The sequence below is a fragment of the Watersipora subatra genome, chromosome 4 (genome assembly GCF_963576615.1).
Source record: "Watersipora subatra chromosome 4, tzWatSuba1.1, whole genome shotgun sequence".
NCBI lineage: Eukaryota > Metazoa > Bryozoa > Gymnolaemata > Cheilostomatida > Watersiporidae > Watersipora > Watersipora subatra.
Genome location: NC_088711.1, coordinates 44,815,227 through 44,831,414, shown reverse-complemented (window position 1 = coordinate 44,831,414; position 16,188 = coordinate 44,815,227). Strand labels below are relative to the sequence as shown.

Below are 16,188 nucleotides of genomic sequence, written 5' to 3'. Positions count from 1 at the left end.
TTCATGTACGGGGTTTTGGTGACCTACTCGTTTGTTTTAAAGGTCATGTTTATGAAATACTTTAGACTGAAGAAGAATTTATCGCTCTAATCCAATATGAATTCGTGACACACGAGGGAGAGACAAGTGGTTGGGAACGTGTTAATACCTGCTTACATCGAGGAGAATAAAAATCTAGCTAAGACATGGCAAGTAAGTTCTTGATGCAAGGGTTCAGGAATTTTAATTCAAACATGGAAGTAAAAGAAAATTCTTTTCACATGTACTGATGTAGCCTGCCTTCTTATTCAAGAGGACAGGAGTATAGCGAAACCCGTCTCAACACTCTCGCTCCCAAAGGAGTCAAGGTCGACAAAACCTCAGTCATTAGCGCGGTCAGTGGGCATATGCGGCTTGTTGGTAAGGGCAGCTAGATACCACAGCCGGCTTGTTGGAGGATTATTTTTTCTTTCGTGAGTCATCTGTTTTTGAGCACAAGCACGAGCATGAGGACTTACGGTAGTCATTACATTTGGTTATTGTTTTGTCACGCGATGTTCTCACGTGAATTGAAAGGCCAATACAAAGCTCAATATAAAACTTATCGTAGTACTAGTTTATGACAAACACTTCGGGTTTTACCGAAGACCCCGTATCAAATATAGATGCTCGCTACTTTACAGTTTTGTTTCGACTTGGTCTAATCGTCTAGTCGTAATCTGATCATGTGACCCATACTTGGCGAAGAATTTCTGCAGCATTTTTCGATTATCACGGGTGACCAACAGACTCGTCATGATTATCAGACAATGATATGTACTCCTTCGAGCTAAAGTTAAAATATTAAACAAATTTTCACTGTAGGCTATAAGATATCGGTGCTGAAAGTGACAGCGTTACAATGATAATAAAATAGACGCGTAAGAACAATAGACATGGTTTTATTGATACTGTGAAGTATATTTGTAAAAATATTTCGACGAATGAGGTTGCCTGAAACTGTAAACAGAAGCCATCTTGTACAACTGCATCCCATTTGTGCTGTTTTGGAAAGAGATTCGAATCTACAGCGGTTTTGTAATGGCGGAGATTAACTGTTCGTTTTTCAGCTTTTAAGAGCTTGTAATGACATTTCCACATATTTTGTACCTACAACACAGCAGAGGACGACATGGTGAATCTTTTGATACCAAATAACTAAAATGTGAATTTTGTTGCACGTCAACCTTGAATCGCTCTAGAAAATTATGTTGACATGAATGAAACGGGACTACAGAGAGCTTTTCACACTCTCCTTTTGTTTGTCATACTTGTGAGTAGCAGTTTCTATGAGCTGACTAGCATCAGCGTTTAGCTTCCTAGTCTGTGTATACGCATTGTTATCCAGGTTCTCTGTTCAGGCAGGCATTCGTTATTGGAATTCACACATTGTTGCAGATGCTGGATTTTCAGCATTAGCTGCTGCCATGGAGCATGACTGGCCATTCCAGCCGAAGTCATTGGCTGGAATGGCCATGTTAGCCATGGCTGACAGTCATGTCATGGCATGGTCGGTGACCAACCCTAGAATAATTCATTATTTTTAAAAACTTTACTATTGGGGCCTCGCAATGCTCTTGCCACATGAGAAAGAAAAGTGAGCTACTTTGATTTGGAAGTGATTAGGCAATCTGTTCAATGCCTCCCTGTTCTTTGTTCGCATTTTCAAATTTTTCAATGGCTCCGTCTGTCGATGAATTGCTATTAATATTGGAGTTGTCATATGATCTACAGATTTATAGAATTTCACGGGAAACTTGAGTCAAACCGTTTTCGTCAATCACATCTGTACAATTCTCAGCCCTCTAGCCTGCAAGATTAGCCTCTTATTTTTCAAATAAACGAACTTCCATTAGCCTTTCACTATTACATTATGCGTAAAATTTATTTTCAAATTATTACAGAAACCGTATTTTAGTCATTTTTGACATACATTTCTTCTTGATAATGTTTAATTCCTTGCGGTAAGGTGAATCTTATGACTGAAAGTTGCCCAATATATTGAGAGGTAATCAAGGTAGACAGAATAGCAATGGTAGAGGCTTTTTTATTTTTAGAACAACACGACTGTGCAGAGCTCACTACTTGACTTTCATTCACCATATCCGATTTTCCTGGCTGTCTAAAGTTCATAAGCATTGCCATGGTGGATAGGTCTATTTGCAATGCATTTGATACATGCATTTGGAATAAATGCAACATGAATCAGCGATATTTATATAAACCGGAAACATCACCTGTGAAGTAATTCTGTCTGTTGTAATAGTAGTCTGATCAGTTTCGTTATTATAGTATACAAGCACAGCTCGTGGAAACACTATGTATATGTTTTGTTTGCCTCAGCATTTTTGACTCATTAAAACTTTGGTTCATAGTCTAAGGGAATAAATTTAAATTACCTGCTTTCATTGACTGTAAAATTCAAAATGCATGTTTTGTATTGCGTGTTTACAATTAGGAAATCCTGACAGCACACGTGTCAAAAATATGTGGTGGAATTTAATGTAATTTAGTCAAATTTTTCTTTTCCAAGAAATGATTGGCTAAAATGCAATAGTCGAGGAAATATAAAGAAAAAAATTACCTGAATTTTTACACTTTCTTTCAACTAGTGAAAACATTCAGCATCATAAAGATAGTCAATACTTTTCACAATGCATACGTTATACGGAGTAGTAGTATTTCTCGGGTTAAATTTTCTAACATGTTCCTCTCTGCGATATTGCTCGTCAAGCTGTCCCAATGGATCAGCAGATCCTCAAGCTTGCCAAGAATACTGGGATAGAGTGCGCTGTGGCATTGCTGACGCTCCGGCTAATGCAACCGTCAATAATGTTTCGCTTGTTGATGTAGGATTTGTACGTGAGAGTTTATCTACCATCTCTTGTGGTTCTCTTGGATGGTAAGTTTGATATTGTTCTCATGTCTTTTTCACCTGGGGTGAATACATGCGAATTATGTGATCATGAATGCCTGCCTACCTGCAATAGAGCTCTCTCAAATTGTTCATCAGTGATCTATATATAATTTTGTCTATAAACCACTCTATAAAATTGCATGTGCCTTTTGTTAATATTCTCCCAGGTTTTAGGGCCCAAAGGTATTTTAGGGTCACCATGCCTTAACGTTTGAACCGAAAAAACATTATCACTGGGCTTCTATACTTTGAATGGGTTAGGAGTTTTTCCACTCCAAACCATAGAAACAGTAAAATCCGAACGAATTCAACGTCATTTCGCTTCGCAAAATTGGTTGGCTTATAAGAACCTAATTCTTAGTCTAGAGAAATATGTTTAAGTTACCGGTTTTCATTAGCCCTCTAAAGTTTAAAATACATGTTCGATGTTAATAATAAATGTTAAAATAAATGCGTGTTTACAATTGGAAACTTTGTGGCAGCAACTATAAGCAGCACACGTGCCAAAAATATGCATTGGGCAGTGAGGCTGAAAGAGAGCCAATCAGCCATCTTATGCCAAACATGAATAAAGACTGCTTACGTGTATCTTTCTTTTGTTTATTTTTTGTTATATTTGTTTAGAAATTATTAGAATAAAATAATAAAGTATTGTATTGTTTACCCAGGCAAGGCCGGGTATGTTGGCTTGTAATAGATAAAAAATCTAGTTTCTATATATAGTAGAGTTTTCTGGCGTCCAATTAATGATTCTCTTGTTAAAATCAACTGGTCTTTAGATAGATTATTGATTTGCGAACTGGAAAGTGGACTACACATATTTAATGGGTTTGTTATGATATGTTTGGGCTTTATAGTTTACAACTTTCCTTGCCATTTTTCAGTTGTTTCTTTGGGTTGTTGGTGATAACAGGCGTCAAACTAATCTTCTCTTGTCTGATTTGGAGAGTCTTAAAACATCTAGCATTCTGATATTTAAGCGTAGCGCTTGTTCTTATACGGCCTCATACAATATGTTTCCATGATGTGCTAATGTGGATATGGAGTTGTGTGCACGTTGCGAAATAAGTGTTTCTATGGACATTCGCATGATGCGGATTGACTCCAGAGCTTTTTGAAAAAATGTAAGGAATGGTACGCTATAAGTTAATAAATGGTGACGCAGTTAGCGACGCAAATACATGAAACTCGATCGAGAAAGGACTAACGGAAATATTGAAGTGTTTAATATTGAATATCTGGCGTGGTATTTGAATGCGCATCATTCGCAAGTGCTGTTTCCATTATTCGCAAGCGTGATGGATTTAATTAAGTTTTGCGAATCGCGAAACCCGCTGAGCTTGCAGATTTATGTCGTTTCCATGGCATGATTAACTTGCGGATTGGCTCAAATTTGTGCACCATGCGGGTCATGGAAACATAGTGTTAGAAAAAATCAATCATCTCGGTGTTTGATTATCTACCAGATACACTACTGCATCATAATTCCTAATAGTAATTTGTCGTGTTGCGAAAATAATGATCACACAACGGCAAAATCGCACAGAAATACAACCGATACGGTCACGTATAAGCTATTCTACATACAATTGCTGGTGAACAGTTTTTCTACTATTACTAAAAAAAAATAGATGTTTTTAATTTGTTCAATGAAAATTTATTTTACAACGCGAATGGGGAACAATGTTGGACAAACACGTTGAGTGAATATTTTTAGCTGTGAATTTTGTTGTACTTTTTTGGTTATTCCATCTTCGCAGGTTCGGGATTTTGGTTTTAATAGGAAGGCATCATTGGCTATCGCAATCATAACCTTCATAGATATATATACTTGCATATACATATGCGTGCTTGCGTGTACCAAAATTCAAAATCCCGAGCACATGAAGATGGTATAACACAAACATTACAACAAGATTCGCAGTTAAAAATATTCACTCAGCGTTTTTTCCATATATAAAATAGATGAGTAGTCAGGCCTACTGCTAACAGCACTCTACACTCTGAAAAGTGCCGAGTGTTGGAATATGTTAACCGTATTTATTTTTCGGCTCTGTGTTCTTTTTTGGGGTCTCTACATGTCTGTTTGGTGCTTCTGCACTCTTCAGGTGGAATTTCCAGCTGAATAATCATATATCTACATGTATATATCTACATATCTATATATAGATGTTTGCCCATGTATATGAACTCACTGGTCACTATGGAAACCTAAATGTTAGGATACTAGTTATTCATGATGATGATAGTTTTTAGGATTTTAGTTGTGTGAAAACTTTCCCAGATTTCTTATTGTAGAAGTTTCTTTTTATTTTCTCTACACTACATTTTCGTTTTGATGAGGGGTTTCAGACCTGCGTAGAATTTGACAATAATGTTGAGCATATTTTTTGCATTCTGCTGTCAAGCTTTGGTGGGTTAAAATGGATCATTTCCATAGTGTAGATGTAAGCATGAACATTTCAAAGTTTGACTAAGCTACTTGACCAAATATGTTAGTTTTTAATCACGGAAATACATTGTAGACAAGTAATTTGACTGCTTATTTCCTTTAAAATATTTAAACGTACAACAAACCCAATCAGTGTTAACCCTGTTATATAAAAAACAACCCATAATTCCCATATTTTGTTTATTTATTATATTTGTTCCATAATTTCAATATTTTATTTATTCTATGTTTTATTTTATTATATTTTTCCATAGTTTACCTATTCTATCCATATAAATCTCAGTGTTTTTCGTCTGTCCAGTCATATAGATAAAGTTATAGCAACAAAATATCATTTTTGTACCAGATTTGAATTCACGACATTCAAATCGTAAGTCTATACAAACAAGTGCGCATAAACACAAGACGAAGCCGCTTTTATCATTCCCATTATTCTTACCGTATGCTGTGTATCCATTTTGGACTGCACATGCTTAATGTGCACTTTTTGTTATTAATTAATATAACCTTTTGCGTTTGTTTTTATTTTTTTACAAGCTATTCTTTTCTTATTGCATCCTATTGTTTAATTTGTAGTTTTAAAATTTGCGTTTCAATTTCTGATGCCGTTACACTCATATTTCCGTTTTCAATGACACTGTAAAAGCTAAATGCTTTTCACACGGTAGTGGTATTCTCTTAAGTATAGGAATCCTCTTGCGCTTTTTTCGTAATAACAAGTTTGAAAGTTAGAATGGTAAACGTTGTATATGTTAAATACAATTGAGTTTTTGCGTAAAGACTTATTTATTACCCCGGCATTCGTATAGTGCCTTATATCTATTCCATATTTTCCATATTCTTTACCAATGGCAAGCATATGTCTATTCCATTTATTCCATTTATTGTAGTACGCGTCAGATGATGGTATCTAGCTTCGGTACCCTATTTATAATACCACAGATCATCGAAGTCAAAATGTGCAATAACACGACACCGAGTTGTGTGACCGAAAGAGCTGGTAGAAATAAACTCGGTTACGTGAGGCACACCAATACTACTTTGGTTATTATGAGACAAACCGGAGTATGTACAGGGGGCATAGAATATGAACCACTTTACCTCAACATTTACGGCGGGTGTGAATGTGTACCAATCTCCAGTTCCATCGCTGTGGAAAGACAGGGCATCACTTGCGGAGAGTGGATGAAAATTTGAATGGAACTGAAGAAACTCTCATTCCAGTACATGTGATTATATAAAATTGGCGCACTTATTGTGGAAATTTAGTAGTGTTGTTGGTTTTATGGATTGGCACATTATAAAAAGCTATAATAGGTATACAATGAATGATTCATTGCATTGTTTAAGTAAATTTAGATTGTATTAGTGATGTTTCAGTAGTATATCTCATATCTGTTTTAACGATATATAGAATGGTCTGTTGTTTGCTTGCATGAACAACAATTATATTGTTATAATTGTAATATTATATTGTTATAATTGTAATATTATATTGTTATAATTGTAATATTATATTGTTATAATTGTAATATTATATTGTTATAATTGTAATATTATATTGTTATAATGTTATTCTCTTTGTAATTCTTGTCGTGATAGCTCACTTCAGCTAATATCCTTTTTGATTAAATAGCTAGTTATTTAAGTTATTCTAAAATATGTTATGTATTATTATTTATTTAAATTATAAGTAGATGGTTTTGGATATTATAATATGGTTTTTAGTTCTCTATTGATATAGTTTTTATACGATTCTCTCGTGTCTTGTTATATAGGATGCACTGTTAATAACGGAAACAGTGTTTTCATGCTCTAGTCGTCTTTTTGTGTGAACTAACCAATAACATGTGGTCAGTCTCTAGACTAGATGTTAGTCTGACACTCGCTAGTAAGTGGTTGTCCAAGGATTAGATGTTAGTCTGACACTCGCTAGCAAGTGGTTGTCCCAAGTTTAAGATCGGATACTGTGCAAGCAGTAGTTATTGAGCTACCAGTTCAGAAAAAAACCTGTGTTTGTCAAACAGTCGGCGGGAGTAGCTGAGAGTTAATGCATTAGGTGACAATTATTGTCATAGCTTAAAAATGAACTTTAAGCTAGGACTTCGTCAAACAAACTTTGCCGGTAGTCACCAATCATCTGCGACAGCCAATTACAATGTGCACCATTTCAGTGATGATGATTGGCTATAGCATCGATAGCTTGATCTATCGTTTCTCCCGTGAAGGTTGCTAAAGAACTAGTATTTCATCGTCTGTAGCGCATTGTATAATGAAAACGCTATATCGCAAACTATTTGCGGATATAAACATCAATAGGTTTGTGATAGCGTGAATGTTGTTACCACAGACGATCACCGAATTATTGTGGGATTAATATGTACATTCAGCGATATATAGCGTGCATCAGCCTTTAGTTGTTCAGTTCTACCTGCTAATCGTGTTATAGATTAGACTCCCTTATATTGTTATGAAATGTCTGAATAGTTGCAAGATAGCCGCAGTTATGCGATAACCTATAAAGGTAAAAATTGGAACGTTGATGGAAAGAATTGTATAAATTGGAAGCTTGCGGTAGTTGTATCCAAAAAGCTGGTTGAAGGATTTTATTTAAAGGTTTCGTTGCAGATCTCAGTCTATTCTTTAAAGGATAAACTAGACATAAAGATGAACCTGCACACAATTCTAGTGGCTTTTATCAGAAAGTGTCCGTATTTTTCTATGATTTGCGATTGTTCTTGATGTTTGAGGTGACCTGACTGCAAGGATGTTTCACAATAAAAATCAACAAAATTTGATCGCTGTTAAAATGCTCAGATTTTAGCGAGAGTGCGATTATGATATCTATAAACGTCGATATCAGCTATAGCAACTAGTGAAGTCATTTTGTGCGTATTTTCCGTCTGAGTGTTTGAATCACGATTAAGTTTTATCGGTTTTAATCTTGAAACATCCACGCAATCAGATCACATCAAACATCAAAAAACAATCGTAAATCTGAAAAATACTTACTTTTTGAAAAAATCTACCAAAATTTGGGTAAGTTTAACTTTAGGTCAGAAATCGTTCCTGTCTAATATCACTGCTTCCCACGTCCCAATCCATCATTTTTTACGTCATCAAGTCGTTTGCACATGCGCTCATTCACGAAAAAGCCACCATATTTGTAGAAAACGATCGTTTTTCTTTTATTTAACAGTACTTTTCGCTGTTGTTTTGATACTATAATAAAAAAATTGCAAAGCAAAGCATCGTTTTCAAAAATTCATTACAAAAGCTTTGTGTTTTTAACGATAAAATTGTCTATAAAGATGGCCGAACGATAAAATGACATCACAAAAAAACGAAAGATATGTTTTTCATGTTTGATGTGACAACTGCCATCATTTATGAAATTATGTGCACAGGGACTAAAGTAATCAAAAATTACAAAGAGCAGCCACATGGCTCCTAAACTCAGGACACAGCATTATTCTTCCCATTTGCATGCTCTATTGTTTTGCAATTCCAGTTGAGGCATTCCGAATCGTGGTTGAATCAGCAGACTATAACAAATAGAGTGAACAATGCACTCACTAATAACACGTTATCCAATCATACGTGAGCTTGGGTACACCCAGCCAGATCAAATTGAACACGCAGTTTTTCACTGCGAGCTTTCTCGTTTTATGCAGCTGCTTCATAACCACAGAAGATTCAGTTCTGCTGCTGAGTGGCCAACCCTATTTCCCCACACGAAGTCGGTCAGGCAGATTACTGATAAACTCGATCAAGGTGTCGACTTTCATTTGGATATATTTAAATGACAATATATTTAGAAACTCACGTGCATATATACTAATGTTTATGATTTGAAGACACTGAACTGGAAGAAATTGTGCTAAAAGTTATTTTTATTTTTCTAAAAATCTTTTATTCCGCGGAATTGTTCTATACAATCAAACCACTGCTCACGAATTTTGTGTAGAGATTTGTATGCTTCACATGTAAAACGCTTCTTCGATGCTACTTGTATTGCTATAAGAATTTTTTACATTTGTACAGTTAGTTCCACAGTCTAGAAATATTTGGTAATTCCTTAATAACATTTTTCAAGTTCATATATATAACATTAAAACTTGCGTTATATGAAAATCTGTGAAAAACTAAACGTAAAAACCAAATTATATGTAGAAAAGCTAAATAATAATGTGTAGAGCAAGATCTTATGTTAGTAAATTTATATGTGAAGATGGTCATACATACAGCCTTGACTGTGTATAGGAACACACTGGTCGCTATGGAAACCACAGTGTTATGACGCCAACTATTCATATGATTATAAATAATCTCATAGTCCTGAGAATCTAATCATGTAAACTTTCCCAAATCTTTTATTTTGGAAGTTTTTTCAGAGTTTCACTAATTGAATTCAGATGATATCATTCACTGTAATTTTGACTACAACTTTGAAATGGAAATTTCTCTTTCCTTCACCCTCAGACATCATAGAATGAATAATAGCTCTATATAGTTCTCATATCTATACGACACGAGAGCTCTTAAGATTCTATATACAAGATACAAGAGTCTATATACAGGATACAAGATTCTATACACATTTTCAATAGCCCATATACCAAAATGCTATAGGAGAAGGGTTGAAAAATACAGTGAAATGGAGTTCAAATTGAGGTGTTTTTACGACAGTTCGCTACTCAAAAAGATTTAGTTCTGTACCCTATTTGTATAGTTTCATAGAATGAACAGAGATTTCCAAAACTATGTAATCTGATTTACTGTAAGTTTACTACAGTTGAACTAGAGATCGATCAGAGATTTTTCCTTTGACCTACTCCTAATAGCAGCAGGCAAAGGAGTGGACATCATATATTTTCTCCTTGACCAATCCTACAATCATGAGTCCGTCCTCAATAAAGGTTTGATTTTACCGCTAGATACCTTTCAGAGCCACTATAGTAATATTTTTATTGCCTCCGCTGGCTCAGAGTCCTCTCAAGACATTCCTAAGTTTTGAAGGTAAATAATTACTTACAAGCATGTTGGTAACTATCAGTATTAGAATGGTTGAAGAGCTCTTTTGCTCACTGAGTGTCATTCGCAGACTGAAGTTTATGGAAACTGATAGGAAAACCAATTTCCTCATTTGATTCTCAGCGAACACCAACAGAATCATTAGTATAGCATTAACTCTCTCCCGTTTGTTCAATTCTGTAGGAAAGCGAAAAGAACAAAGAATGATAAATTGATTGCTGTTCACTTCTGGTAGATTGGGAAACGTTTTCCATACCGGATTCAATTTAAAATGATCATCATTAATAGTTTGGTTGAATGTTCTAGACTCTTCTAAAAGGAATCTTCCAGTGCTGATTATTTAAAATAGAACCCAGTTTAGCAAACAGTTCCTATACCAACAGAAGCACACAGCAATCAGTTTACCCTCTCCTTACTATACTTAAAGATACACTTACACAAAATACTAGTAGATTTTATCAGAAAGTATCAGCATTTTTCTATCATTTGCGATTATTATTGATGTTTGAGGTGATCTGAGTGCCAAAATGTTTCAAGATTAAAATCGACAAAACTCGAGCTTCAGCCAAGGAGATACGCCGAAGCTCTGCCCTTCATCAGGGGCTTTCCACAGACACCTTGTCGAATCTGCTGCCATGCGAAAGATTAGTGTTTCAACTTTTAGATCAGCTATATTTTATTTAAGGTAAACTACAAGTTTTGTACCATTTCAGTACGAGTGCATCCTAGTCTATGTAGGCGCATCGTTCTATAATGGAAATTGTTTTATTCTTCACAAATTTGTTATTTATTTCAGCGAGATCACATGCTAAGCGAGATCACATGCTAAATAATGACTGTAATAAAAATTTGTTACTGTTAGCTTGATGTTCTTTAATATAAAATTGTCACGCTGGTTTGAAATTGCATATCTAGGAAAAATCTGTTCATTATGTCCAAACCATTTGCATTGATCGACATTCTTGGTGTTGAAGCATTGAGTGTGTTCTCTATCGAAAAGCTAGAGTATTTGGTGGTGATGCCATTTTAGTTCTATTGAAGCACTCGCTGTTTCCATGGCTGGAATGATGCGCATTCGGGCTGTCCTCAAGTTGAAATACTTTGCAATCCAGTCTTTCAATGAACATCTAATGAACATTTACCGCTAGCTCTTGACCCCATAGGTCAAATATTAACCTAATTAATGACTCTATAAATAGCTGCGCAGTCCTATTTATAGCCCTAAACACTGGGGCATTGAGACTGCTGAAATTGAAATAAAAACGACTGAAGCATGAAAATGTTTGGACTGGGTAGCCTGCGCAATATTTTAATGCGTATCATTCGGGAGTGCCGCTTTCATCATTCGCTAGCATGATGGATTCGATAAAGTTTTGCGAATCGCAAAACTCGTTTAGCTTGCGGATATATGCTGCTTCCATGATGCGGTTAACTTGTGGATTGGCTCAAATTTGTGCACCGTGCGTGTCATAAAAACATAGTGATAAGGGGTAAGCCTGGCATTGCCTGGAATGTCTTTTGTTTTCAATCAGAGAACCTGGTGCACCTCCACAATACCAACCCATAAACGTGTTCATTGAAGGCAATTATATTTAATGCATATTTAACGCAATCTTTAGTTTCTAATATTTAAAGATGAGCTTTTTGTCCAATTTTTCAGTAGATTTCATAAGAAAGTATAGATGTTTATCTATCATTGCGAAATAAACTACACGTATATGTCAATAACGATGCGACCTGAATGCATTAGCCAATGTCATAATGAGAAGGACAAACGGAAAGTGAGACTACTGACAAACTTTTGAAGAAGTCTTTCTCTATTGAGCATTTCTATCTTTCTCTATGATCAAGTTTTATCGACTTTAATGTTGAGACATCCTGGCAGTCAAAGCACCTCAGACATCAAAAACAACCGCAAAGGCTAAAAAAATAGCGATATTTTCTAATAAAATTTGTTAAATACGTGTGCAAGTTCATTGTTAAGAGGCTGGTTGCCAGGAACCAGACGGAGTTTTAAATCTAAATACCCTAGGACACTTATATTTCGCTAGTATTTAGTTTTGTGAGTAGCATGCAGAGTAAAATTTCGCTGCAACTTAATTTCGCAGCTCTGATGAGTGCGAAAATATAGTGATGTGAAAATAAATGCAGTGGAACAAACATAATTAGATTTCTCAGGATCGGTTCACCGGTAAGAAAAAAAATTTCAATTTGGGACTAGTTTGTAATTGTGAACCGCAGGTAGAATTATGTGGGCGACATCGATAATGCAATTTGATCGCTTGCTGCCATTTGTTTCTTGGACTATCAATGAACAAAGCTATTTAATTCCGCGTTTTCGCTCGTTCGTTATGATAGTTTAGTTTCGCTCATGAAATGTTCGCGAGAGAATGACTCCGCGAAAACGCGAAAGTTAGATGAGGCGAATACATAAGTGTCTTAGGGTAATAGCGATCTGGCGGAAATTACGGCGCATATGAAGGTAAAGTTTAAATGAAATCGTTCACACAAACCAACGAGCATACGAACACAATGACACAAAGGTGGGATAAATAGAGATGGTAATGTTTAACCACATGCTCAAATTTGTCACAGCAGTGCAAATATTCTCTGTATGTTGCGGTAGATACTGCGCTAAACACATCAGCCCCTGGTACAGTTTGCACTATTTCTTGTAGACAAAATTTAGATGACCTTGGGTAATTCAGTTGCCAAGGAAGGTCTGATTGAAGCGGCTTATTAGAACCAATACGATCTTGATCTGCATTCTAGCAATTTGTAGCATTTTTCGGTTCGACCAATGAGCTCTTTTATTATAACACTCAAAATATAATCAGGTATCTATGTTAAGTGTCGGCTCCTACTTAGTCATTTTCCTACTTGGGCCGCTTTCACCCAATGGCAGCTACTCAGTCGCTGCGCAAACTGTTTGGGCAGCTATGCAACAGGCTCGGCCAATCAGCTTGTTTAAACAAGGCATAACTATTTCAATGTAATCATCGAGGAACCGGGGAAGATAAGCTGTTTATATAGCTGATGCTTATCTAAAGCAAGGCATCAATGAGACGAAGACATAGATGAATTTTGAAAAAAGGCGAATGGCAATGTTATGTGAGGCAGCCAATTATACAGCGAGAATAATGGTTTGATAGAAATATTTGAGTAAGGGTACAAGACATTTTTTTACAGTGCTGTAATTCACAAAGAATTGCTTTCATTGGTAGAGAAATCCAATCATAGTAAGCCTAGGTGAAAGTGTTACAATATTATTGCTTTGTACCCTTGGACTTACAGTAGTCGCTATCAGGTTTGACTGTGAGTTAATCATTTTTTGCATGTATAATAATAACAACACAGAAATGATATACCTGCACTCAATAATTGCAAATTTTTCCTTTAAATCAATGTGACCAATGATAAGTGTCTATCCACATTTGTAGTAAAGTTACCAAACTGCGCCGTTGCTATACAGAGCAGCTCATGTTTTATAAGACAACCGATTATTATATTTATTATGATTATATATATACCGTAAAACCTCTAATTGAACGCCATGACGCTCTATTTTTTAACCCTTTCTTTATAGTAGCGGTCAATTGGAGGTGGTGTTCAAATAGAGGTGGCGTTCAAATAGAGGCTGGTGGTGTATTTTTCAAATGGCTCGTCAGAATTTTCAGAAGATAAATTTAGCCCTGTTACGGGGGCGCGGATGTTGCTTATATTTTGCTCTCTTTCCGGTGGAGCGATATTAAATCTTTTAGATGCAATAAATCTGCTAACTTACCTCCAACTTGTCAAATATCTCTTAATAAATATGCATTGAGAAACTGAGAAATACTCGACCAGGCGATATCTATTGCTTGCAATTGACCTGCGATGATATTATAGCCTGTGTCCTTCTTTACAATTTGTTGGTACTCTCAATTTTCAATTTATCCTAAATTTAAAAACATATTTTCATTTTATATTTATATTTACCAATGTTGCATAAAATCTCATTGCACTCATTGATATGTTTGCTACCGTTTTCAGCCAAAGCTAGCTTTTTACGTGCAATAGAAGAGGAGTTATGAGCATCGATCAATTGTAAGATCAGATTTGATGCTATCAAATAATATGCTATAAATTTGCAAATTTTCAAGCTGTATAATGATAATTTACTAAATGCTACAAATATATATTCATGAACAAATGACACAAACGGACCATACTTATATTACATGCAGAAACAAAAATTGACGCTTTTAAAACAGAAATATTTTCATCATTTGCTGGGATAACTGCGTTCTGATTGTTGCTTTCGATGGAACAAACATCTTTTAATTGTCCAATACCTTCCACAATGTCTTCTGACCACAAATCTTTTTCTGCTCTGCTGAACTAATCAGTATTAGCGTCCAAACAATTTTTTGGCAGAGCAAAACATTCATGCGCAGCATTTAGCACATATGCAATGCGTAAAAGGTCTTCACTCGCTTGGGTAAACTGTAGTGAGGAAACAATTTTCTATGTATCTAACAAAGTTTCATATCTTATGACATAATCTTTGGAAAAAACAGTTTTTTCCTAAATGTTCTATGATAACAGTTTTCCAGACTGACTCATGTTAGATGAGAAAAAGGATACACATAGCATGTGATATTGTGATATCATAGAATAAGAGCAGGTTTTTCTTCCTCCCTCATTTTTCACCAACTTTAGCCAGAGCCCTGCCGACTGATTTTCTATAAAAATGTTTTACACATTTTGCTTTTCTAGGGTAACATTGCTACTAATGATATTGCAGACCCTTTCACATTGTATATGTTGACAAATGATCAACAAGGATATCGTTTTGAGCAAAGCTGATTGGCTGTGACATCACCAACTTTCCCAGTTCCTACATGTATTTTGCATTTGCCTATGCCTATAAAAATGCTTGAGTTGAAACTGTTATATTCATATTTGGACTGACGATTGAAGAGTGTGCATCATCTCTTACACTATGTCTTACATCTCTTCTCCTTTATTCTTCATATTCCTGTTCATAGGAACAGCACATTCCGCTTCATTAGGAAATATCGTGAGAAGAAGTGCAGCGAGTTGTATAAACGCCAGAGTGCCATCCGACCTAGCCGCTGAGTACGCCAAAGAATTGACTATTCATCTACGACAATGGTATGAGCTTAACGTAGTCTCCAACAGCAGCAGCACCTGTCCAGAGACGAGCAAAGATTACCAACCAGACAACGAAGTCAAAACGTATGTTATTCAGTATGATCTAAAAAAGGCTTCAATGGAATTATATATTATAGTAGTGTAGGGTTTTAAGAGGTTTAAGTAATAAGGGAGACTTGGTAAATGGAATAATAATTAGACTAGCGGACGGAGAGCTAGCTTGGCAAAGAACCATTCAGATTTGACTTATTTGAACTTACGGTAGCTCACGGAGGAGGAACTTTTGCTACGCAAACATGATAGGGGATAAGCATCAGTGTATGGTTATGTTCTATTTAAAATATGGATATTCGAAGATGCTATACCACAATAGTGGCCTTCAAAGCTTCTTCGTGGCATTGAACAGTTAGCTGGCATAGGCTGCAAGCTTATTATGGAAAAAAGTTTTTGTGTCTCAAATTGATATCTGATGATCTTGATGAAACATGGAATAAGCTCGCGTTTTTGTTTTTCGCATATCTAAAGCATATCCTTCACTGCAGGAATCGGAGATCAAAGAAATGCGGTTCTATAAAAAGCCAATTGCTTTTTCATTCATTTACGTTACTAT

General features: G+C 35.7%; 1 protein-coding gene across 5 annotated transcripts in view; it reads left to right on the top strand.

Moving 5' to 3' along the window:
* Positions 1 to 16,188, top strand: part of LOC137393636 (uncharacterized) — a 101,119-nt gene that overhangs the window by 83,586 nt on the left and 1,345 nt on the right. For 3 of the 5 annotated variants that reach the window (XR_010978309.1, XM_068080275.1, XM_068080274.1), the window contains one exon: positions 15,452 to 15,662. Coding sequence is in view for 2 of the 5 variants with exons in the window: in XM_068080275.1 (XP_067936376.1) it covers positions 15,452 to 15,662 (211 nt within the window). In the remaining 3 variants the exon portion in view is untranslated. Of the gene's footprint in view, positions 1 to 6,277; positions 6,985 to 15,451; positions 15,663 to 16,188 lie in introns of those variants that run through there. The other 2 variants (XR_010978310.1, XR_010978308.1) reach the window with 1 other exon arrangement.